Source organism: Sus scrofa, chromosome 14 (genome assembly GCF_000003025.6).
Source record: "Sus scrofa isolate TJ Tabasco breed Duroc chromosome 14, Sscrofa11.1, whole genome shotgun sequence".
Taxonomy (NCBI): Eukaryota; Metazoa; Chordata; class Mammalia; order Artiodactyla; family Suidae; genus Sus; species Sus scrofa.
The window spans coordinates 71,826,223-71,853,321 of record NC_010456.5 but is presented as its reverse complement, the minus strand read 5'-3'; the positions used below and the strand labels follow the sequence as shown (position 1 = coordinate 71,853,321).

The following is a 27,099-nucleotide window of genomic DNA, read 5'->3' as shown; positions in this document are numbered from 1 at the left end:
TCCAAATAGAAGTGACCTATGCAAGATATTTAAGCTTCCCTTCAAGCATGCTGGAAGTCTCTGTCTTTTTTGTAATTAATAACATATTCTCATTATTTGAATTACTAAACCGTTACATATTAACCTGAAACATGAAAAGCAAAGACACATTCCATGTGATACCTTTCTGCTGTGGCTGTTGTAATAAAGGCTGTGGCTGAGTCTGCAATAGTGGTGTAATAGAAGCTGCTGAAATCTGTGCCTGTAGCAGTGACTGGGGCTGCGGCTGAGCCTGAACACCAAATGTCGTCTGCGGTGCAATTGGCTGAAGTACAGCCGGAGGAGTCTTCAGTAAAGGTTGGGTTTGAGACTGATTCTTAAAAAAATAAAGAAATAAAATATTTTTTAAAAAAGAAAAATTTTTGTAAATTGGATGACTCGTTCACCAAGTTTTTATGATACCTAACAATATTTGATATACCTGATTTGGTAGTGTCTGAATTCTTTGTGCATTCCATTTAAAAGGCATATTAGGATTATATGTAGCTTCAACCAGTACTCTGTCACCCACTTGAGGGGTTTTCCCTTTGACAGCACTGAAAAAAAAAATAAGTTAAACATAAACAAAATTAGAAAAGATTTCTCCAAAAAAGATTTATATACTTAACATTCTAACGTAAACTATACCTGAAATGAAGTGGGAAAAGCTCTTTTAAAAGTAGATATACCTCCTGGAGTTCCCATTGTAGCGCAGTGGTTAATGAATCTGACTAGGAACCATGAGGTTGCGGGTTCGGTCCCTGCACTTACTCAGTGGGTTGACGATCCGGCGTTGCCGTGAGCTGTGGTGTGTAGGTTGCAGATGCGGCTCAGATCCCGTGTTGCTGTGGCTCTGGCGTAGTCCGGCAGCTACAGCTGGGATTAGACCCCTAGCCTGGGAACCTCCATATGCCGTGGCAGCGGCCCAAGAAATAGCAAAAAAAGACAAAAAAATAAAAGTAGATATACCTTCTAGACTTAACTTCATTTTAGAACTGATCATGTTTCACTCCTGCTATATAAACAAAGAGTTTCAAGTGGAGGAAGTAATTTTACATGCCCTATCTTCCTAATATTATGTCCTTCTTCTACAATACTTTCTTTTATAAACTAAGATTTGTTTTGGGCTTTGAAAAGATGAGAGGAATGCAAAAAAGATAGAAAATAGGAGACCAATTTATAGAAAAACTTTATACAATAATTAAACTTAATTTCCCAAAGTACTTTAAAGGAAGTTCATTAAAAATACACTTGAAATAGCTAATGAAATATGTTTTTCTCACAACTATCACACTAATAAAATACAATTTTGAATCCAATGGCTCAATCTTTCAATTTTATCTTTGTCAATTAAAATATTTCTAGCATGTATTGTCATTAGATTTATCAAACAGAACGTTAAATTTATTTATTTATTTATTTTGTTTTTTAGGGCCACACCTACAGCACATGGAGGTTCCCAGAGCAGGGGTCAAATCAGAGCTAAAGCTGCTGGCCTACACCTCAGCCACAGCAACGCAGGATCTGAGTCGCATCTGTGACCTACACCACAGCTAAGGGCAACGCCAGATCCTTAATTCACTGAGGCAGGCCAGGGATCAAACCTGAAAACTAATGGTTCCTAGTCGGATTCATTTCCATTATGCCATGATGGGAACTCCAGAAGGTTAAATTTTAAAAGGCATTTGACTTTCAATCCTTAATTTCACTTAAGTATACCAGAAAAATAAACTCACTCCTACAAAACATGAGGAATTCACCATTACTAGAGTGTCCAATAGTCAAAAGACACTGTTTGGGAGTTCCTGTTGTGGCAAGTCTGAAATAAATCTGACTAGTAACCATGAGGCTGTAGCTTCGACCCCTGGCCTCGCTCGGTGCGTTAAGGATCTGGGTTGCCGTGGGCTGTGGTGTAGGTCGAAGACACAGCTCAGGTATGGTGTTGCTATGGCCGTGGTATGGGCTGGCAGCTGCAGCTCTGATTCAACCCCTAGCCTGGGAAACTCCATATGCTGTGGGTAAGGCCCTAAAAAGCAAAAACAAAATGAAACAAAAAAAATTAAAAAGTCAAGAGTTTCCGACATGGCTCAGTGGTTAAGGAATCCAACTAGGAACCATGAGGTTGCGGGTTCGATCCCTGGCCTTGATCAGTGGGGTTAAGAATCTGGCGTTGCCATGAGCTGTGGTGTAGGTCGCAGACACGGCTTGGATCTCAAGTTGCTATGGCTCTGGCATAGGCTGGCAGCTACAGCTCCAATTAGACCCTTAGCCTGGGAACCCTCCATATGTCTCCAGTGCGGCCCTAGAAAAGACAAAAAGACAAAAAGATAAAAAAAAAGTCAAAAGATGCTATTTAATAATCAAAAGATATCTCTGGTCACATTCTCCATCAAAAATGTCCCAGGTTGAATGATTAAAGCAGAAAAATACAGCTAAGCCACAATCCCATGCCACAATTAAGCAGGTACCTTATAAATATACTTAATGCTAAATGTAAGATGGCATCTGCCAACACCTAATAGAACTTTACCTAAGCTGAAAGAATACATCTTCATCCACAAATCCAAATGTATCGTGCAGTTTTGTAACCACCCCTGTAAAAACACGTTGCTTCTGAGGTTGCGTTTGTTGCTGACTGGACCTTGGTGTTGGATATGATACAGTTATCTGAGCTGCAGGTTGAGGAGTTGACAAGCTTAGGCTTGTAGGCAGTCCAACAGCTGGCTATAAAACAAAATCAACACCAAATTAAGGTAGTGATATGAAGTAGTCTAGAAATTAAAACTGACTATTTAAAATCATACCAAAATGCTAAAAACAATTTATTTCAAGTTAAAAAATAAAATATGTATGCTTTGAAGATGAGAATCAAATCTGAAAAATTTTTTTTGTCTCAAAATGTCATTTTTGATAGATTTCATGATTAAATTCCCTCAGATGAATCTTTTCACAGGTTTTTATGGGGTTTTTTTGGTCTTGTTTTTTGAGGGCTGCACCCAAGGCATATGGAGGTTCCCAGGATAGGGTCTAATTGGAGCTGTTGCTGCCAGCATATGCTAGAGCCACAACAATGCCAGATCCGAGCCTCGCCTGTGACCTACACCATAGCTCACAACAACACCGGATCCTTAACCCACTGAGCGAGGCCAGGAATCAAACCCGAAACCTCACGGTCCCTAGTCGGATTCGTTTCCACTATGCCGTGAGGTGAACTTCTCACAGGTTGTTTCAGGAAAAAAAAGTGACCACAGCACAATGAGTTTAAAAAACAAGGCATATTCTAGACCCTCTCAGAAATTCAAAATCCATAGTGGCATAACAAAGACTCAGGAAGGTCCTATAAAATTGAAATAAGTTGGAGAAAGACAACTAAATATGTATGATTTCACTTATATGTGGAAAGGAATCTAAAAAAACCAAAGAACTCACAAAAACAGAAAACAGACTAGGGGCTGCCAGAGGAGAGTGTTGGGAGGGATGGGGGAAATTGGGTGAAGGTGGTCAAAAAGTACAAACTTCCAGTTATATGATAAATGAGTTCTGGTGATACAATATACAGGATGGTGACTATAGTTAAAAAATACTGTATCATACATTTGAAACTTTCTAAGAGAGTAGATATTGAAAGTTCTCATCGGAGGAAAAAAAAAAATCCACCTATGCAAAGAGGTGAATAATAACTAAACCTATTGTGAAGATCAAACATGATATATACATTATCAAATCATGTCATATACTTTAAACTAATACAATGTTATATGTCAATTACATCTCAAAAAAAGGGATGGAAAAGGTAACACCTTCCTTGATCTTTCCTGGCACAATCAAGCATGAATAACAACATATTTATTAAAACTTCTGTATATAAGTAGAAATAAAATTATTAAAAAGAAAGGAACAATCATCTGATTCTTCTATTCAAACCAAGGAATAAACAGAGAGTAAGTGGGTAAGCAATGAGATCCTGCTGTATAGCACAGGGAACTATATCTAGTTACCTGTGATGGAACATGATGGAGGATAATGCGAGAAAAAGAATATGTGTGCATATATATATACACACACACACACACACACACACACACACACACACACACAGGACTGGGTCATTTTGCTATACAGTAGAAATCGACATGAACACTGTCAATAAACTATAATGGAAAAAACAGAAATCATAAACAAACGGAAAGTAAGGTTGACCTCTCTTTTTTTTTTTTAGGCCACACCTGGGTCATGTGGAAGTTCCAGGTGACAGGGTGAATTGGAGCTGTAGCTGGTGGCCTATGCCACAGCAACGCCAAATCTTTAACCCACCGAGTGAGGCTGGGGATTAAACACACATCGGGGATATTAGTCAGGCCTGTAACCCACTGAGCCACAACAGGAACTCCCTGACTTCTCAATTGCACTGTACTTTATTTCAAAAAGAAAATTAATAATAACTAAGATTCAGGACTATAAAGGTACAAAAGGTTACACAGTAAAAAAAAGCTCTTCCACCTGTTCCTCAGCTATCTAGTTTCCTATCCATGGGGCAATCACTTAATAATCACCTAGTTATTATTAGTGGTTCTGCTTTCTTTTTAATACTTGCATAGCATTTCACTCTAAGCATATACCAGGGGTCAATGAACCACAACCCATAGGCCAAATCCAGCCCACAACTTATGATTTTTAAACAACTTATAAGACAAGGAAATTTTTACACTTTTAAAGAATTGTATAAAAGGCAAAAAATAGGCAACAGAGACTATAAGCACTCCACAAAGCCTAAAGTTGCATTACATATCAAAAGTTCACAAACTTTTTAATGTTGTTGAAAAATTAAGTTGATAATGTAACAGAATAACTTCACCTACTAAGCTCAAACTAAGAAGTACATAACACGTCCAAAAAAATTCCTAAAAATCCTAGCTACAAAAAAATGTAAAAGCCAAAATCAGGTTCCCATCGTGGCTCAGTAGTTAACGAATCCAACTAGGAACCATGAGATTGCGGGTTCAATTCCTGGCCTTGCTCAGTGGGTTAAGGATCCGGTGTTGCTGTGATCTGTGGTGTGGTGTAGGTCGCAGACGCGGCTCAGATCTGGCATTGCTGTGGCTGTGGCGTAGGCCGGTGGCTACAGCTCTTGATTAGACCCCTAGCCTGGGAACCTTCATGTGCCACGGGAGCAGCCCTAGAAAAGGCAAAATGACAAAAACAAATAAACAAAAGCCAAAATCAGGAGTTCCCGTCGTGGCTCAGTGGCTAACGAATCTGACTAGGAACCATGAGGTTGTGGGTTCAATCCCTGGCCTTGCTCAGTGGGTTAAGGATCTGGCATTGCCGTAAGCTGTGGTGTAGGTCACAGACGCGGCTCGGATCCCGTGAAGCTGTGGCTCTGGTGTAGGCCAGTGGCTACGGCTCCGATTAGACCCCTACCCTGGGATGCCAAGAGAGCAGCCCTAGAAATGGCAAAAAGACAAAAAAAAAGAAAAAAAAAAAGCCAAAATGAGTATTAAATTTAAAATAAAATCTCACATTTATTCAAACTAAATAACAGCTGGATCAGCAATCAAACAGCATAAAAGAGAAAAAGCAAAAACAACACGCTTTCCATCTTTCTCTAGCATTATATTGCTACACTATTAGGTGAATCCAACAAATATTCATCTTTAAACCCTGAAAGAAAAACTAGAATGGGAATAAAACTTTGGTCTTCTCTTCACTCAGATATCCAAAGGAAATAAAGTAATGCCAAACTAACCTGTGTTAAAAGGGTCTGCTGAGGCTGCTGTAACTAAAAACAGAAAAAACAAAAACAGAAAGAAAAAACATAAGGATAAATCAGAATTGCTATTTCAGAGATGCTTTACCAAAGGAAAAATTCCTATTACACTAGTACTAATAAGAAATATGTGAAATATAATAGGTCATTAGGTATAAGGGTTTCCTACAACTACTTTAACTGTCGGCCTTATATATAAACTAATTCGTTCGATAACAATAAAGAAATTATTTTTGTTATTTCATAGGAATAACATCCACCAAAAAATCTGAAAAGTCCCTTGTGGGGTAGATTTCTAGTTCTGCCCCATATTAATTACCATGCTACAGAAATGATTCAATATCATCAGAATGCTACCTCTAGCAAAAACATTACTGGCTATCCAATTCACACATATCCGCCAAAAACAAGAAGCACTCCTCAGAGTCAGATTTGCCAAAGGCATGGAGACCATAAAGGACAACACACTCTGACGTATATAGTTTTTCTGGCAATAACAAAGCATAGCATTTCCACAGCAAAAGGAATTAGTGTAAAGGGGGAAATTTTTAAATTTTGGAAGAGAAGTAAACTTTCTGAAGGCTCAGTATTGTGTTTGTATTACCAACAGGAAGGTCTACAACTAGAAATACTTATCCCTGTGCTTATTCCTTCTCCCCGTCATCTTTCAACGTTCCTGTCAAGTTGCCCAGCTTGGAGCTGTCTGTTACACACCAATGTCCCACGGTTACAGGTGTAAGAGCAGGAATCTCCTAATGATGCTTAATAGCTTGAGAAGGTCTTTTTTCCTACTACTCCCGTTAAGCAGTCTGAGAAGAGCACGGGCATCATTGCTGTGTGTGTGAGTGTTAAGGGGGCTAAGATTGGGACCAAGGCAAAATTCCCCTTAGGACATCCTTAATGTTTATTAGCTTCTAACTAGTGTTTGAAGCCCAATGGCAGAATCTAGATCTCAGTTCTTTTGTTCATGGCTTTTTATTTACTGTAATAAGCTTCCTAATAAATCCTTGGAAGACTTTGAAAAAAAGAAGAAAAAAAGCTAAGGTAAAACAATATATATGACATTCTAATTCTAATTCAGTTTACCTGGGTCAAAATATATTAAAGGTTAAATTTACCAAATTACCATTTTCCTGTAAGTTATGAATGGATGAGTAATGGCATTTTTTAGGACAAGAACATTTGAGTATTGCCATTTTCATGTGGTTCAAAATAACAATCTTTAATAAATATATTTCCTAATAGTACTAAAGTAAGTCTAAGAATATCTGAAAACAAGATAGCCAACTTGGACACCAACCATTACCAATTTTTTAGAAGTCTAAAGCAATTACTAATGGGATAATTTAATCTTTGGGGAAAATACAATGCTTCTGAAGCCCTGAAGGACTTAAGCTAAGGATTAAATGGGGGCATGGATCTAGGGATGAGTTAATGGACTGAAAAGCCTCATGTTTCTCTACTGGGTCTTAGGATCCAAGTTTTTGGTCCCTCTCTCTAGTATCCCTTATTTTTTACTTATTTATTTATTTTTCTGTCTTTTTGCCTTCTCTAAGGCCACTCCTGCGGCATACGGAGGTTCCCAGGCTAAGGGTCTAATTGGAGCAGTAGCCACCAGCCTACGACAGAGCTACAGCAACATAGGATCCGAGCCTCGTCTGCGACCTACACCACAGCTCGTGGCAACGCCAGATCCTTAACCCACTGAGCAAGGCCAGGGATCGAACCCACAACCTCATGGTTCCTAGTCAGATTCCTTAACCACTGCACCACAATGGGAACTCCCCTAGGATCCCTTCTTCCTCTCTCGACTGCTGTACTTTCCTGAAGCTTCTTAATGGAACTGAAAAAGGTTGAAGACTACCTCTTAATCCTGGAAAAGCCTAGAATGTGTGCTTAGACTAGATCCTATCTAGATTCCAGCAGGTCAAACTCCTCCTTCCTTGACATGCTTCTCCTCAGATTTAGTTTTTCCAACCTCTTCCTACCATCACAGACAGAACCCTTGAAGAACATGATTAGACTATGGGCCTAGGGAAAAGGAGCCAAAGAAACTGCTTTTAGTCTAAGTAAGGAGCTTTCGAATTGCTCAAATGTGCTTTGGGAATAGGAGTTGGAACTACAAGGGGAGGCTTCCTCCCATTTTCAACATTTTTATACATTAAATATTGGGTTTCAATATACAATCTTATTAGGAAAAAAAATAGGGCTGGAGTTCCCCGGTGGCCTAGAAGTTAAGGACGCAGCATTGTCACTGCTGTGGCTTAGGTCACTTGCTGTGGTATAGGTTTGATCCCTGGCCCAGGAACTTCCACATGGCATGGGTGCAGGCCAAAAAACAAACAAACAAATAAACAGAAGGTACCGTTCTGTTGCTTTAAATAAATAAAGGCTGAAAGCCAATGGTCTGTCTAGTACAGCACAGTAGGACTACAGGTTTCAAACAGGACTAGTGGGCCAAAGACTCAGTAATAAGCATGGTGCTTTCCAGATTACCCTCTGCATGCTTTCTTAGAAAGATGCAACAAAGACTGGGGGCTAGCTGAGGATTTGAGTTTTCAGACTTCTCTCCTATCCTCCTTTTCCCTGGAGACATTCCTTTCTACCTACCACATTTCCTCCACCTGAAAAGAATTCAAATCACACATTTAAGGTTACTGATGAGAAGTAAAATCTATATAAATTTAGTTAGAACAAATGACTTTTTAAAAATCAGTTTTTAACATGGAAAATATAAACTAACCTGTTGTTGCACACTATACAAGGTCTGCTGAGGTTGTGAATATTGCTGGAAAAGAGATTTTTCAAAGAAAAATATGCATTATTAGTTGTTCTACTCATACTCAAAAAGCGATATCCATACATACACAAAGACATAACCAGAATTACACTAAAAAGAAATTTTCTGAAACAGCTACAATTAAGAAAATAGTAACTACTTATACTGAGATTCAAGAATAGAATTTTATCAAATAATAAAAATATAAGAACTTAAGAAGTTTGACTATTCTCAACTAAACTTCTATGTATGTTCTGGGCTATTATAATTCTTATCAACCGAAAAGAACAGTAAGTGTAATAAAACCCCATATACATTCTTTAAAATATTAAGGTACCTATCCTAGCTTTTCATGTCTATGTCACATATTAAAAACTATTAAAGATTCACCTGTTGCAATGCAGCTGCTGCAGCTGCGGCTTGTTGCTGCAATGCTGCAGTCTGAGTTAACTGATAGTTTGCTGGGGTTTGTGTGGTAAGGCCTGCTGCTGCCAATGCAGTTTGCTGTGTATAAATGGTAGGAGATGCTCCAAGGAGTGATGGCTGCTGAACACCCAATGCAGCTAAAATGAGATTAAAGGTGGGGGGGGGGAATCAAGAATCAAGATTATTTGGATCCCTTCTAGGTATTTATCAATAGTGCTTAGTTATGCATTACAGTCTGCCACAACAATAAAAACCTAAAGAAAAACTCCAGTAATGTTTGTTGAGTTTAACTGATTGATGTCCCACCTCAGATTCCAATAGATTTCTACAATATATTCGTCACAACAAAAAAGGAAAACATTAATCCAAAAAATTAAACTACAAAATGAATCCAACCAATCTTACCTAGAAAAAGAGGCTACAGTACTCTTAAGAAATATTTTTAGTAAGAGCAAAAGATAAATTATCTTATTTTACTAGAGTTTGTTTTATATTCAAGCAGATTAAAAACGTACATCAAGGACAGTGTTCCTGATAATGATTTACCCTTAAAACATCCTACTGGACAGAAATTTCATGTATTTGTTCTTTGCATTAAAGGATGGTAAGAAGGAGTATCGTCATGGTACAGTGGAAACAAATCCAGCTAGGAGCCATGAGGTTTGGATTCATTCCCTGGCCTCGCTCAGTGGGTTAATGATCCGGCGTTGTCGTTAGCTGCAGTGAAGGTTGCAGACACAGCTGGGATCCTGCATTGCTGTGGCTGTGGCACAGGCCAGCAGCTGCAGCTCTGATTAGACCCGTAGACTGGGAACCTCTATATGCCACAGGTGCAGCTCTCTAACAAGACAAAAAAAGAATGGTAAAACTGGAGTTCCCGTCGTGGCGCAGTGGTTAACGAATCCAACTAGGAACCATGAGGTTGCGGGTTCGGACCCTACCCTTGCTCAGTGGGTTAACGATCCGGCGTTGCCGTGAGCTGTGGTGTAGGTTGCAGACGCGGCTCGGATCCAGCGTTGCTGTGGCTCTGGCGTAGGCTGGTGGCTACAGCTCCGATTCGACCCCTCGCCTGGGAACCTCCATATGCCGCAGGAGCAGCCCAAAGAAATAGCAAAAAGACAAAAAAAAAAAAAAAAGGTAAAACTAAAAAACACACAATAGAAACATTTTAAAAACATGGTTTTTTTGGAGGTCCTGTCGTGGCTCAGTGGTGAATGAATCCGACAGGGAACCATGAGGTTGCGGGTTTGATCCCTGGCCTTGCTCAGTGGGTTAAGGATCTGGCGTTGCCGTGAGCTGTGGTGTAGGTTGCAGACACGGCTCGGATCTCGAGCTGCTGTGGCTCTGGCGTAAGCCTGATTGGACCCCTAGCCTGGGAACCTCCATATGCCGCGGACGTGGCCCTAGAAAAGACAAAAAAAACAAAACAAAACATGGCTTTTTTGCTGGCATCAACAGCACATATATTAAAATGGGAATGGGAGCTCCCGTCGTGGTGCAGTGGTTAACGAATCCGACTAGGAACCATGAGGTTGAGGGTTCGGTCCCTGGCCTTGCTCAGTGGGTTAAGGATCTGGTGTTGCTGTGAGCTGTGGTGTAGGTCGCAGACACGGCTCGGATCCTATGTTGCTGCAGCTCTGGCATAGGCCGGTGGCTACAGCTCCGATTGGACCCCTAGCCTGGGAACCTCCATATGCCGTGGGAGCGGCCCAAGAAATAGCAAAAAGATCAAAGAAAAAGAATAAAGCCTTCCTTTGGGGGGAAAAAAAATTGGAATGATATACAGAAGATTAGCATGGCCCTTGCACAAGGATGTCACACAAATTCATGGAGCATTCCATATTTTTTTTTTTAGCCACATACAACATACCAAACTTCCCAAGCCAGAGGTCGAATCGAAGCCAAATGCAGCAACACCAAATCCCTAACCCTCTGCACTGGGCCAGGGATGGAACCAGCACCTCCACACAGACAAGCTGGATCATTAACCCACTTTGCCACAAGGGCACGATAAGCATTCCAATTATATGTGTGTTGTGTGTGTGTGTGCGTGTGCGTGTCTCTTCTAGGGCTGCAACAGCGGCATATGGAAGTTCCCAGGCTAGGGGTCAAATCGGGGCCGTAGCCGCCAGCCTACAGCACAGCCACAGCAACTCGGGATCCGAGCCGTGTCTGCGACCTATGCCACAGCTCACGGCAACGCCAGATCCTTAACCCACTGTGCAAGGCCACAAATTGAAACCACAACCTCATGGTTCCTAGTCGAATTCATTAACCACTGGGCCACAATGGGCACTCCTCCTATATTATATATTCTAAGGGCCACAGATGCAGCATATGGAGGTTTCCAGGCTAGGGGTCACATCAGAGATATTGTTGCCAGCCTACACCACAGCAACGGCAATGCCAAATCCGAGCCTCGTCTGTGACCTACACCATAGCCAATAGCAAAATAGGATCCTTTAACCCACTTAGCACGGCCAGGGATTGAACCCGAATCCTCGTGGATACTAACTGGGCTTGGTACCACTGAGCCACAAGAGGAACTCTGCATTCCATACTTTTAAAGAACTTATGACAGGAACAGGACCTGGAATATGGAATATCTGTCATAAATAAATAGGGACAACACAAAAATAAAAAATAAAAATAGGGAGTTCTTGTTGTGGTGCAGGGGAAATGAATCCCACTAGTACCCACGAAGATTCGAGTTCCACCCCAGACTTCACTCAGTGGGTCAGGGATCTAACTTTGCCTCAAGCTGTGGTGTAGGTTGCAGACACAGCCTGGATGCAGCGTTGCTGTGACTACGGTGTAGGCCGGCAGCTGCAGCTGTGATTCGACCTCTAGCCTGGGAACCTCCATATGCCTCAGATGTGGCCCTAAAAAGTAAAAGTAAATAAATAAATAAATAATAGGGGTTCCTTTCAGTGGTTAATGAACCTGAATAGTATCCATGATGATGCAGGTTTGATCCCTGGCCTCGATCAGTGGGTTAAGGATTCGGTGTTGTTGCAAGCTGTAGGCTAGGCTCTGATCTTGCACTGCTATGCCTGTGGCGTAGGCCGATAGCTACAGCTCCAATTCGACCCCTAGCCTGGGAACCTACATATGCCACTGGTGCAGCCTTAAGACGACAAACAAAAAATAAAAATAATTCAAAACCCAAAGTTTTTAATTTTAGTTCACTACTATACTGAGCAATGAGCAACAACCACAGAGTGCTTTAACAATCATTTGTTTAAGCCAAATAACTGCAGAGAGGGCTCAGAAGGAGAGACTTAGCAATTTAATGCTTACGGTATGCTCAAACAAGGTTAAAAACTGAAGAGGGAATTCCCATCGTGGCTCGTCAGTGATGAACGTTACGTCCATGAGGATGAGGATTCAATCCCTGACCTCACTCAGTGGGTTAAAGATCCAGCGAAGCCATGAGCTGTGATGTAGGTGGCAGACGCAACTTGGCCATGGTGTAGGCCAGTGGATACAGCTCCAATTTGACACCTAGCCTGGGAACTTCCATATGTCACAGGTATGGCCCTAAAAAAAGACTAAATAACCACTGAAAAGAACATGAGAAAGATTTTACTTGATGCTTTTATGCAATTCCATTAAATGCAAAAGCACTATCAACCATAAATTAGTCTAACACTGCACTTCCCAAAACTGTTATTTCCTGGAACAAGGCCTAGTTTCCAAAGAACTGCAGTTTGAAAAAAAAGGGATGTAAAATTTAAAAAGTTTAGGAAACAGTGTATTAAAGCACACATTTTTACTGTGCTTTGATAAGAAACTTTATTTTTTTTGATAAGAAACTTTAATATGCCACTAAGCACTATGAACCTCAAAGATGTTGCCACTAAAGCAGTATTTGCTGATGTAATACTCCCTTTTCAAAAACATTGCTTACACCTGAGAATAACCTGAAAAAATACTGCTCTATAGCTTTGGTTAATGACCCTTTTTCTTCTCTGGCTGCCTCAAAACATACTGAGCCCCCGAGCCAGGGATCAGATGCAAGCCACAGTTCAGACCTATGTCACAGCTACCGCAACAGTGGACCTTTAAACCACTGTTTAAACCCACAGCTCCAGAGATGTTGCCAATTGTGTTGCAGGACAGCAGGAACTCCAATAACCCTTTTCACCTCTATTTTTTTTTTTTTTTTTTTTTTTTTGTCTTTTTACCATCTCTTGAGCCGCTCCCATGGCAAATGGAGGTTCCCAGGCCAGGGGTCCAATCGGAGCGGTAGCCACCAGCCTATGCCAGAGCCACAGCAACACAGGATCCAAGCTGCGTCTGTGACCTACACCACAGCTCATGGCAACACCAGATCCTTAACCCACTGAGCAAGCCCAGGGATCGAACCCACAACCTCATGGTTCCTAGTCGGATTCGTTAACCACTGTGCCACGACAGGAACTCCCAATAACCCTTTTCAAAGAACAACTTTGTGCCTTATAGGAACAGAATAGAAGCCATTAATGAATTAACCAAAGCAACTAGTCTCGAATCTTCCAGAAAATCTTTTAGGTGAGGTTCACCATCAATCAGCTGTTTAAAAATCCAGATTAATTCTACTTAAAAATAAAACAAACCAGAGTTCCCATCATGGTTCAGTGGTTAACGAATCAGACTAGGAACCATGGGGTTGCAGGTATGATCCCTGGCCTTGCTCAGTGGGTTAAGGATCTGGCGTTGCCATGAGCTGTGGTGTAGGTTGCAGACATGGCTCGGACACCGAGTAGCTGCGACTATGGCGTAGGCCGGTGGCTACAACTCCAATTCGACCCCTAGCCTGGGAACCTCCATATGCCACAGGAGCAGCCCTAGCGAAGGCAAAAAGACAAAAAAATAAATAAATAAATAAAACAAACCAACAATAAAGATACGCAATAACAAATCCCAGAAATAATGTTTGAAATTTGTATCAATTACAAAGTATTCCCTACTAAAACACAGATTTTTTTTTTCTTTACTGCTGCAGCTGCCCCATACAGAAGTGGCCCGGCTAGTAGGTCAAATCAAAGCTGCAAGGGCCGCCTACACCACAGCCATGGCAACATCAGATCCTAGCAGAAACTGTGGCCTACACCCCCACTTGTGGCAATGTAGGATGCTTAACACACTGAGTAAGGCCAGGGGTTGAACCGCTATCATTACAGAGACAACATCAGGTCCTTAACCTGCTGAGCCACAAGAGGAACTCCAACACTAATTTTTAAAAACTAAAAAAGTAATAAAACCACTTCCTACAAACAAAAGCCCAGGACGAGATGGCTTCACAGGCGAATACTACCAAACATACAAAGAAGAACTTATACCCATTCTCCTTAAACTTTTCCCAAAGACATTCTATGAAGCCACCATCACCCTTCCCGAATACCAGAACTAAAGATACTACCAAAAAAGAAAATTAGAGACCAATATCTCTCTTTTTTTTTTTTTGCTTTTTATGGCCACACCCATAGCAGATAGAGGTTCCCAGGCTAGGGGTCCAATCAGCTACAGCTGCCAGCCTACACCACAGCCACAGCAATGCAAGATCTGAGCCCAGTCTGTGACCTACACCACAGCTCATGGCAACATCAGATCCTCAACCCACTGAGGGAAAGCCAGGGATGGAACCTGCAACTTCATGGTTCCTAGTCAGATTCGTTTTCGCTGTGCCAAGATGGGAACTCCTAGACCAATATCTTTGATGAATACAGGCATGAAAATTCTCAACAGAATTTTAGCCACCCAAATCCAACAACATATAAAAAAGATCACATACCATGACCAGGTGGGATTCATCTAGTTCACAAGGATGGTTCAACATGCAATCAAAGCCATACACCACATTAACATAAGAAAAGTCAAAACCCTCTTGATTATCTCAATGGACGCAGAAAAAGCATTTGACACAATATACATTCATGATAAAAAAAACTCTTACAAAAGTGGGTATAGAGGAAACACACCTTAACATAAAGCCATTTATGACAAATCCACAGCAAATATAATACTCAATGGAGAAAAGCTGAAAGCCTTCCCGCTAAAATCTGGAACGAGACAAGACCCACTCTCACCACTTTTATTCAACACAGAAGTCCTAGCCACAGCAATCAGACAAACAAAAGAAATAAAAGGTATCCAAATTGGAAGAGAAGAGGTAAAATTATCCCTGTATGCACATTACATGACACTATTGAAAACCCTAAGGACTCCACACAAAAACTACTCAAACCGATCAACGAATTCAGCAAAGTAGCAGGATACAAGATTAACATTCAGAAATTGGTGGCATTTCTGTATACTAACAATGAAACATTAGAAAAGGAATATCAAAAAAAACTTTTAAAATCACACCCCCAAAAAATAAATACCTAGGAATAATCTTGACCAAGGAGGTGAAAGACTCGTTTGCCAAGAACTATAAAAACATTAATCAAGGAAGTTAAAGAGGATTCAAAGAAATCGAAGATATTCTATGCTCCTGGGTTGGAAGAATTTATATCTTAAAGGTGGCCATACTGGAGTTCCTGTCATGGTGCAGTGGTTAGCGAATCCGACTAGGAATCATGAGGTTACAGGTTCGATCCCTGCCCTTGCTCAGTGGGTTGGGGACCCGGCATTGCAGTGAGCTGTGGTGTAGGTCGCAGACGCGGCTTGGATCTGGCATTGCTGTGGCTCTGGTGTAGGCCGGTGGCTACAGCTCTGATTAGACCCCTAGCCTGGGAACCTCCATGTGCCACGGGAGCGGCCCAAGAAATGGCAAAAAGACAAAAAAAAAAAAAAAAAAGAAAAGAAAAAGAAAAAGAAACTATAAAACATACTGATTGGTACTAAAAGGCTCAACTGCTAGGAGAAATTTATGGGAAGGAGATGCTTCACACTACTAGCTAGTTAGTCCAGATTTTGTAAAATTACTGTGCACATGGTTATGGCTTTTCTATGTCTCTAATATAGCTCTTAAAAGTCATTTAGAGGAATTCCTGTCATGGCTCAGCAGTAATGAACCAACTGCTATCCATGAGGATGCAGGTTCAATTCCTGGCCTTATTTAGTGTGCTAAGGATCCGGTTTCCCTGGAGCTGTGGTACAGGTCACAGATGAGGCGCGGATATGGTGTTGGTGTGGTTGTGGTGTAGGCAGGGGGCTACAGCTCTAATTCAACCCCCAGCCTGGGAATTTTCATATGCCACGTGTGAGGCCCTAAAAAGACAAAAAAAAAAAAAAAAAAAAAAGAAAAATCATTTACAGAAGTTCCGTCCTGGAGTTCTTGTCATGGTGCACCAGAAACAAATCCGTCTAGGAACCATGAAGTTGCGGGTTCCATCCCTTGCCTTGCTCAGTAGGTTAAGGACCCAGCATTTCCATGGGCTGTGAATCCTGGGTTGCTGTAGCTGTGGTGTAGACTAGCAGCTGTAGCTCCAATTTGACCCCTAGCCTTGGAGCTTCCATATGCTGCAGGAGAGGCCCTAAAAATAAATAAATAAATAAAAATTTAAAAATAAAATAAAATATAAATGAATAAAACAAAAATCAGGAGTTCCCTTGTGGCACAGTGAGTTAAGTATAAGGTGTTGTCACTGCAGCAGCCTGTGTCACAGCTATGTCTCAGGTTCAACCCCTGGCCTGGGAACTTCCACATGCTGCAAGTGTGGCCAAAAAAAAGTCTACAAACAATAAACACTGGAGAAGATATGGAAAAAAGAGAACTCTCCCACACTGCTGGTGAGAATGTAAATTGGTACAACAACTAAGAATACCAGTATGGCGGTTCCTTAGCTAAATACAGAACTACCATATGACCCAGCAATCCCACTCCTGGGCATATATCCAGAGAAAATCGTAATTAAAAAAGATACACACACTCCAATGTTCACTGAAACACTATTTACAATAATAAGACATGGAAGCAACCTAAATGTCCATCAACAGAAAAATGGGAGTTACCGTCATGGCGCGCAGTGTAAACGAATCTGACTAGGAAACCATGAGGTTGCAGGTTCAATCCCTGGCTTTACTCAGTGGGTTAAGGATCTGGTGTTGCTGTGAGATGTGGTGTGGGCTGACAGCTGTAGCTCCAATTAGACCCCTAGCCTGAGAACCTCCATAAGCCGTGAGTACAGCCCTAAAAAGATAAAAGACCAAAAAAAGAGAATAAAGACGATGTACATATATATATACAACAGAATACTACTCACAATAAAAAAAAGAATGAATACCATTTCTAGCAACTGAATAGATCTTGAAATTATCATACTAAGTGAAGTAAGTCAAAGACAAATATAGTATCACTTGTATGTGGAATCTAATAAAACATGATAAGGAAGTACCCACTATAGCTCAGCAGGTTGTGAACCTGACTAGTATCCAAGAGGATTCGGGTTCGATCCCTGGCCTTGCTCAATGGGTTAAGGATCTGGTATTGCCATGATCTGTCACGTAGGTCACAGACATGGCTCAGTTCCCACATTGCTGTGGCTTTGGGATAGGCTAGCAGCTGCAGCTCTTATTTCACCCCTCGCCTGGGAACTTCCAAACATCCGAGGGTGTGCCCCTAAAAAAAGCCAAAAAAAATTTTTGTGAACAATTAAAAAAAATGATACCTATGAATTCATTCATACAACAAAATCAAACTTGCAGATTTCAAAATCAAACTTAGTTACCAAAGGGGAAACTACTGGGGTGGGAGGATAAACTGGGAGAATGGGATAAACGCAGTACATACTACATATAAAATAGATAACAAGGACCTACTTATATATCATAGAGAGGTCTATTCAATGTTCAGTAATAACATACAGGGGAAAAAAGAATAGGTATCTATATGTATAACTGATTCATTTTACTGTATACCTAAAACTATAAAATATTGTAAATCAACTACACTACAGTAAAATTTTTTAAAAATCATTTATATTTCAGATTTTAATCTCACTGAAGTATATTTCATTAAAATTTATTATGCTTCTCTTTTTTTGTGGACATCTGAGAAGCTATCCTTGAATATTCCTATATAGTATTCTCTATTCTTATGAATTACTACAATCAATATTCTGCAAGATAATTTTATAGCTTGCAAAGTATAAGGGTATTAATCTCTGATTTAATCTTTCTCTCTCTGTAAGTGGCCACATTATCAGTTAGAGATCTTTTCCACTTATCCATATTGGAACAGTCTGTTCATTTATCTGTACCTGATTCAACAGATTGCTGAAGGTCTCATGACCTAACTGAAACAGATATACTTGTAACTAAGTATCAATATTTCCACAGACAAACCAAAGAAATGAGCCCTAAATGACCAGAGACTATCAGAGGTAAAGTAAATTTAAGGGATAGGTTTCCTTTAAGCTTTAAGCGCAAAAGTAAAATTAATTTCTAAACCATAAAATCAACTTCATATGACTAAAGCCTTCAAGTCATGACATACTCTTAATAACTATATACTGAATACTAGTACACACAGCATTAAAACACATAAGAAACCTGTCCCCTATTTGTTGTCCTTTGTAAGATCACTCACAAATTTAAAGATCCTTACCTTTATACCTATTGTTACTAAAACAAGTCATCCTTCTAAAATACTAAAATCCAAAACCTCATATATACATATATATAAATAAATATACAACTGAAACTCTTTATTACACACTTGACACTAACATAACACTGTAAATTATCTACAACTCAATTTGAAAAAATAACCTAGAGGAGTTCTCCTGTGACAAAGAGGGTTAAGGATACAAAGTTGTTATTGCAGAGGCTTCAGTCACTACTCTGGTGTGGATTCAGTTCCTGGCCCCTGGCCCAAGAACTTCCACATGCTGAGGGCATGACCAAAAAAGAAAAAAGAAAAAAAGAATAGGTCTGAATTGGCTAATTCGATCCCAACACTTTCATACAGTTGTAATTATATACATATGCAAATATTCTGAGTCAAACATACTGAAGATATTCCTAAATCAATATAATTAATTAATATAAGGGCTACTTAAGATTCAGTGACTTGCCAGCTCTCTCTGAATGTCACTTTAAAACAATAGAAAATTCTTAAAACTTTCAAACCTAAAAGCTCTCTAGTTAAGGAGGTCTCATTGTGGTGCAGCAGAAACGAATCTGACTAGGAACCATGAGCTTGCAGGTTCGATCCCTGGCCTTGCTCAGTGGGTTAAGAATCTGGCATTGCTGTGGCTGTGGTGGTGTAGGCCAGCAGCTGTAGCTCTGATTAGACTCCTTCCCTGGGAACCTCCATATGCCGTGAGTGCAAAAATAAATAAATAAATACATGCTCTAGTTAGGTGTGACTGTCACTGAATATGCACCACAGCACTTCAGCCAGGAGATGGGAAAATAGGGTAAATTATTAAAAACAAATATTTCAGTGTAGGAGATGAGAAATAGTGCTGGGAATATAGATCTTGAATACCATGAAGGAGTTTGGAATGTATTCTAAAAATCCTTGAAGGTATTTTTGAGAATAAATAAAAGCACAGAGTCAGGGAAGAAACAATGAACTACAATTCTGTGATCTAATATTGGACTCTTCTGTGACATTATATAGAAAACAAATTTCTTCACTTTCATAGGCCTCAAATTCTTCACCTGTTAGAGAAAGGAGTTGAGAAAGAATCTACATCAAGGCTTATCCAGCTCTGGAAAATTTATAGAAAATCAAACTCTAGGAATATCATATCTAACAGATATACATTGGAATTGGGGGAGAAATAATAAGTACCATACCCAGTAAGTTAAGACAGGAAAGCAAACAAAAGTAGTTAGAACTTAATAAAGGATAATAAATACAGAGCACCATCAAGTGACAGGTTGGGAAGAACATCCCGATTTCAGTGCATGATTTATAATAATCATTATAGATTAGGATATAAAGGTCTGGGAAGGGTATGAAAGGGCCTAAAAGTTGAGAGACTTTGGCATAGGATCTGTAACCAAGAAAAAGCTGCTACTGATGCAGTTATCCAAATGTTACCTGCAGAGGGCGTAAATGTAAGATACAGGCATAAATTTTGAGGCAATTTCAAAAGAGTAAAAGTCAAGGTTTTGATATATGAATGAATATAGGGAATAAAAGAAAAGAAAACTACAGATGACAGATTACGACATCTAGAAATTGCTAATGCTCCTTAACTGAACAGACTCAGCACTAAAATTAATCAAAAACAATTCAGGAGTTTCCATCGTGACTCAGTGGAAACAAATCTGACTAGCATCCATGAAGACACAGGTTCAATCCCTGGCCTCACTCAGTGGGTTAAGGATCCGGCATTGCCATGAGCTATGGTGTAGGTCAAAGATGCGTCTCACATCCTGCATTGCTACAGGCAAGCAGCTACAGCTCCTATTTGACCCCTAGCCTGGGGACCTCCATATGCCATGGGTACAGCTCTAAAAAGACAAAAAAAAAAAAATTCAAATACTGATTTTCAATTTTGTGACAAATTTCAGCAACAAACTGTTAGTGTTCATACTTTTACAGTTTTTAATCTTATTTTTAACATTATTTTAAAAATGATATCTGTGTGAGTGCAATGACATTTTCAAATCACTGTCTGGTGAAAATTTTCAGTTAGTATAAATACAAAATAACCCTGCGAGAAAATAGAAAAGCAAAGCCATTAACTAAACAAAACTATGTTAAGTTATATACAAAAAGAGTGGTCATTTTTATATTGCTTTCAGGAGAAAAAGTAAAACATATAAGCACAGATCAAAATATTTCATTTGAATTGAATTAATTCTTTAACCTCTTTCTTCTGCACGATCATTTATGACAATGACCTTTGATACTAATGCATCTGGTTCAATGTGTGCTTTTGTTTTTTTTTTAACCAGAGTAAAACTGGCACCTATACTATTAACCTAATTAATTTTTTTTTTTTTTGCTTTTTAGGGCCACATTCACAGCATATGGAAGTTCCCTGGCTAAGGGTTAAATTGGAACCATAATAATGCCAGATCCAAGCCATGTCTGTGACCTATACCACAGCCGATGGAAGATCCCTGACCCACTGAATGAGGCCCTGACCACATCCTCATGGTAAAACTAGTCAGATTTTTAAAACTAGTCAGATTCATTTCCATTGCGCCACAATGGGAACTCCCGAATTAAGTCCTTTTAATGCCCTTAGTTGAAATTTTTTCTGAAATTTTATTTGAAGTTGTCAGGAAAAAATTTAAGGTGCTATATACTTAGGTGAAAACAATCTCCAGGAGTTCCCATCGTGGCACAGTGGTTAACGAATCTGACTAGGAACCATGAGGTTGTGGGTTTGATCCCTGCCCTCGCTCAGTGGGTTAAGGATCCGGTGTTGCCGTGAGCTGTGGTGGAGGTCACAGACGCCGCTCAGATCCTGCGTTGCTGTGGCTCTGGCGTAGGCCAGTGGCTACAGCTCCGATTAGACCCCTAGCCTGGGAACCTCCATATGCCGCAGGAGCAGCCCAAGAAATAGCAAAAAAGTTAATCAATTAATTAATTAAAAAAAAAGATCTCCAATGAAATGAGGTGTAAATGAAACATATTTGAATGTCCTTAGGACTGAAAATAATTTAACTCTGACAAAAATTAGCTTGGCTCTGAGAATCAACTCTAATAAGATTATAATTGGACACACAGGCTTGTAAATAAAGGCATGAAAATACCAAGATTTCAGGAAACAGCCCAAAATACAGCACCTAGAAATTAAAATTTTTTTTGTCTTTTAGGGCCGCACTTGCGACATACGGAGGTTCCCAGGCTAGGGGTCGAATCAGAGCTGTTCCTACCAGCCTACGCCAGAGCCACAGCAAATGCTAGATCGAAGCCGCGTCTGTGACCTACACCACAGCTCATGGCAATGCCGGATCCTTAACCCACTGAGCAAGGCCAGGGATCAAACTCACAACCTCATGGTTCCTAGTCGAATTCGTTTCCCCTGAGCCACAGACAGGAGCTATGAAATTAAATATTTTAATAAAAATATTATCACTAGAGTTCCAATTAGAACCTATTCCAGGATGTTTATAAGAAAAGTAAACATAGATGCAACAAAATACTTGCTTACTTACTGAAGTCATGATGGATCAATAAAATTTTTAGAGTTTAAAAAACTATGATTGGAGTTCCCGTCATGGCAAGCGGAAATGAATCTGCTGCGGTATAGGTCGCAGACATGGCTCAGATGTGGCATTGCTGTGGTTGAGGCATAGGCTGGCAGCTCTAACTCCAATTAGACTCCTAGCCTGGCCCTCCACATGTCTTGGGTGCCGCCCTAAAAAGCAAAAATAATAATAAAATAAAATATACAAAACAAAAATAAAATAAATAACAAGAGTATAGGGAGTTCTTAGTGGTCTAGTGGGTGGGTCTCAGCGCTTTCAATGCTGCAGTCTGGGTTCAATCCCTGGTCTAGGAACTGAGATCCCACGTCAAGCCACTGCATACCATAGTTAAAAAAAAATAAATAAACAAAATAAACAAAAAATACAAGAGTATAGTGCATGTTTAAGTAATTACAATAAAAATGTTAAGACCTATAGGCAATGGAATTCCACAACGGATATTCTATTAGAATACAGGCATGAATTTAAAACAAATTATATGCAGGAAAAAAAGGTAAGCATGCTTCATTTACTAAAATACCAGCATACAGCACTTGCTTCTGGGTACACAGTAGTTGCTAATAATTATTGTTTCATTGAAACTAAGTCATTATCGGGTTCCGCACTATTTAACACATAGTAGAAACAGTTGGATCTTAACTGACATAATCTTTATTGTTATTTTTAGTTGTCTGCAGAAGTAATTATTATTTAAACCGTCAAATCAAGAGTAATTAAAATAAAATTGTGATAAGTGTAATAAAATAAAAATAATATGTATAATTTTCTGTATCCATTTCTTTAAAGAGAAAGGTCATCTACATAACTAATCAGTTCCTTCAAATTTAGAACACTGGAATTAGAAGATCAGTGTCTTCGCCACTGACCTCGAATTACAAAATTTTAAGTAAGTAGAAATGAAGCAAAGAACCAGTATCAGCTATGTCATAAATAAAAATATATTCAAATTAACAGAATAAGCTGCAACTTTTCTGGGTACTCAAAGAAACTCAAAATTTCATTCTGTAAACTCCTTGGGAAACTAGTTTTAAAGCTCAAACTGTAAGTAAAGAAATGGTTAAAAAAAAATTCTTCCTAAGGGGAAGAAACACTGAAACAATTTCAATGACAAATTTTGTTACTTTACTTTGAAAGGGACATTTTCTTTTTTGTCTCTTCTAGGGCCGCACTCTCGGCATATGAAGGTTCCCAGGCTAGGGGTCTAATCCGAGCAAAAGCTGCTGGCCTACACCAGAGCCACAGCAACATGGGATCCTAGCTGCATCTGCCACCTACACCACACCTCAAAGCAATGCTAGATCCTTAACCCACTGAGCAAGGCCAGGGATGGAACCCTCAACCTCATGGTTCCTAGTCGGATTCGTTAACCAATGCACCACAACGGGAACTCTTGAAAGGGATGCTTTCTTGACCTTTATTTTGAAAATGTAAATATTCATTTGCTCCTTTTACAGCTATTTATTTTTTTTTTTTTTTTTTTTTTTTTTTTTTTTTTTTTTTTTTTTTTTTTTTTTTTTTTTTTTTTTTTTTTATTTCATTTGCTCCTTTTTAACAGCTATTTATGTGTTTGCTTGGTTTTTCTACTTTAAATTCAAATAACTGAAAAACAGTCATGTATAATTTTTCATCAAGTATGGATTAATACACTTACTTTAACTTGTGAATACTGACATCTTAACATGCCATATGAGGTAAACTAATGAATGAGTGACTGTTAACATAAACTAATTTAAATTATTCAATTTAATGTTTGAAAAACTATATATAACTCTCCAAACTAATGTGTAAAACAGATTTCTTTACTAGTTGATCCATGAATTGTTAAAAAGAAGCTTTATACATAAGCTTAAAAAATACAGCATTTTCCTGCTGTATAGCACTGGGAAGTGTATCTAGTCACCTACGATGGAGCATGATAATGTGAGAAAAAGGAATGTTTATGTGTATGTGCAACTGGGTCACCCTGGTATACAGTAGAAAACTGACAGAACACTGTAAAGCAGCTGTGACGGAAAAAAATAAAAATCATTAAGTAATTTTAAAAAAGGTAAGGCATTTGTGAACTGTTTACAACATTACGCAGAGCCTAATTCATATAGTTATAACATGTCCCCCAATCCCACATTTACAGTACGTGTATACAGAAGCCTGACCTGGCTGAGATACTGCAGTGGCTGTAAACTGAGTAGCCCATGGCGGATTCTTCTGTCCTCCAAACTGAGCCATGATAAAAGAGGGGGGCAACCTTCGCTTGTTTGTCTTCTACAACAGCGATCTATTAAGAAAGGAGCCACACAGTTCAAAGTTCAACCAAACTATAAATACAACAAAAGCATTAAGGAAACGTTTAAATTTTCAAGGACATCTTCCTAGACCAAATATAAATAGCAAGAGGCATATGAAACGTCCGATACGCAGTAAAAACATTTTACATCAAGAAGTTGACCAAAAGCATCTGATAGATGACATGAGGAGCTAACTTACAAGAAAGGCACTTCCTTCGGCGACTACAAACTGTCACATTTAAACAGAAGATCATCTGCTGCTATCTACCCAATTCTTAGCAATAAGAAGTAACACCGCTTTACGCAAGGAAATACAGCCTGCATGTGTCTTTTGGCCAAGAGCTGGGGACTGAAAGTGGCAAAACCAATAACGGAAATTGGGACGGAGACACAGAACAAAGGTATTCAAGAATATCATTTAAATAACGGACGTCTCCTTACTTTCAAGACTAGGGAAGGGTCTGGGGGCCCCTTTACCCTCCCTTCCCTCGATGGGAAAGACAGTTGAAATAACGGACGCCTCCTTAAAGCACTAAAACGAAGACCCCTCCCCCTCCCATCAAGCCAGAAGTGGCGAAGATCCCAGGCCGCGCCCCCATCCCCCCCTCCGCCTCCGAGAGGCCGGGGCACTGCTATCCATCTTTCTCCAGCGCTAGCTCCTCACGGGCCGCAGACCAGTGGAGGCGGAATCCTCCGTCCCGCGAGACGAAGCAAAACGCCAACAGGGGAATAGCGAGAGCTCTGAGCCCCTTAACATCCCCCGAGGAAAGGAGACGCGGAAAAGGCCTCCATCCCACAAATCCGTGCTACCACGAGCGGCCCCTGCGCCCCGGACCTGAAGCCGGGAGGCTAAAGCCGCAGCAGCTTGGGAACGAGAGACTGCAGTCAGCAGCCCCTTCAAGCCCTCCATGCCAAGGCTGAGGCTCGCCGGGGGCACCTGAGGGGCCACCGGAAAAAAGCGAGGCAGTGGGGGAGGGGCCGGCCGCGCGGGGCCTGCTCCGACCCGCACAAAAGGGACCGTGTCCCCTCCCGTCCCAGTCCCACGAGAGCCCCACCGTCGCTGGCCTATGGACGCCGTGCTACCAAAGCCGTCGCGCTCGGCCCTTCCGCGGATCCGCTAGGGCTTTAAAACCCCAGTTGGGCCGCCCGCCGCTCCAGTCGCGACGACCAGAGCTTCACCTGAATCCAGTCCCGGATAAGACCGAAGCCATTTCAAACCCGTCAGTTTTGGGCGCATGCGCCAACTTCCCCGTCTTCCTCCACGCCTCTCCCCCACCCAACTCGCCGAGGAGCGGCACTTACGGGCGTACGTTCTACGTGCGCGTTCCCCAGCTCGACTTCAATACGCTCACGGCTTTCGCTACGCCGGTAGAATTAGAGCGCGCCTAAGAAGGGTTACCTTGGCTTCGCGTAACAATGAGCCTGTGTCCCTGCGCAGGCTCAAAGGAAAAGGCTTTGCGAGTGGGAAGAACCGCCAGTCACGTGATCCGATGACCCTGTCGCCATTTTGTGTTTTTTTGTCTTTTTTAAAAAAATAATTCAAGATCTTTGAAAAATGCATATAAGCCTGACATCCTAACTTTTTAAAAAAACTGAGATGAAATTGATTTCACATATAATTCACTCGTTTAAGTGTTTTATATTGTATAGTTCAATGTCTTTTAGCAGAGTCATAACATTATGCACCCTCCACCTTAAAAGAAACCCCTACCCACGAAGCAGTCACTCCTTAATCCCTTCTCGCTGCAGCCCTAGGCAACCACTAATCGGATTTATCTCTATGGATTTGCCTATCTTAGACTTTTCATATTAATAGAATCATACTGACATATGGCCTTGTGTATCTAGCTTTTATAACTTACGATATTATGTCCAAGTTTCATGTTGTAGCACGCATCAGTACTTCGCTCCATTGTATGGGTAATACCACAATTTGTCCATTTGTCATTTGTTCATTTGGGTTGGTTCCACCTTGGGGCTGTTGTGAATAATGTTGCTATGAAGGGTCACATTTTGTTTGTACACCTGTTTTCAATTATCTAGGATTTATGCCTAGGAGTGGATTCTGGGTTACATGGTAATGTTCTACGTAACCTTCTGAGGAATTGCCAACCTGTTTTTTTAGTGACTAAACCAGTTTATATTCCCACAAGTAGCAAAATTAAGTGTCCATTCCATGAATATGGAATATCTTTCCATTTATTTAGGTCTTCTTTAATTTCCTTCAGCATGTATTGCAGATTTTGGAATTCCATTCTTTTTTTTTTTTTTTTCTCTTTTTTTCCCTCTTTTTAGGGCTGCACCAGAGGCATATGGAAGTTCCCAGGCTAGGGGTCAAATTTGACCTATATTTGACAGCCTATGGCACAGCCACAGCAATAGGGGATCCAAACCGAGTCTGCAACCTACACCACAGCTCAATGCAATGCTGGATAATTAACCCACTGAGTGAGGCCACGGATCAAACCTGAATCCTCATGGATCATAGTCAGGTTTGATACTGCTGAGCAAGGATGGGAATTCCCTGAGTTCAACTCTTGCATCTCCTTAAGTACATTTAATTCCTCAACTGTTTGTTTTTGTTTGTATTGTTTGCTGTTTTTTTTTTGTTTTTTTTTTAAGGGCCGCAGCCACAGCATATGGAAGTTCCCTAGCGAGGGGTCAAATCACAGCTGCAGCTACCAGCCTACTCTACAGTCACAGCAATGCACGAT

The 27,099-nt window shown here is 40.3% G+C and overlaps 1 protein-coding gene across 8 annotated transcripts in view; it reads right to left on the bottom strand.

Annotated features, from left to right (window-relative positions):
• CCAR1 (cell division cycle and apoptosis regulator 1) overlaps positions 1-25,813 on the bottom strand; it is a 67,135-nt gene extending 41,322 nt beyond the window's left edge. For 2 of the 8 annotated variants that reach the window (XM_021072497.1, XM_021072501.1), the window contains exons 1-8: positions 25,565-25,696; positions 24,254-24,375; positions 8,955-9,127; positions 8,529-8,573; positions 5,765-5,797; positions 2,549-2,742; positions 461-575; positions 163-355 (exon numbers count right to left, since the gene is read on the bottom strand). In XM_021072497.1, coding sequence (XP_020928156.1) covers positions 163-355; positions 461-575; positions 2,549-2,742; positions 5,765-5,797; positions 8,529-8,573; positions 8,955-9,127; positions 24,254-24,326 — 826 coding nt within the window. In that variant the 5' untranslated portion in view covers positions 24,327-24,375; positions 25,565-25,696. Of the gene's footprint in view, positions 1-162; positions 356-460; positions 576-2,548; positions 2,743-5,764; positions 5,798-8,528; positions 8,574-8,954; positions 9,128-24,253; positions 24,376-25,220; positions 25,388-25,440 lie in introns of those variants that run through there. The other 6 variants (XM_021072498.1, XM_021072500.1, XM_021072496.1 and 3 more) reach the window with 6 other exon arrangements.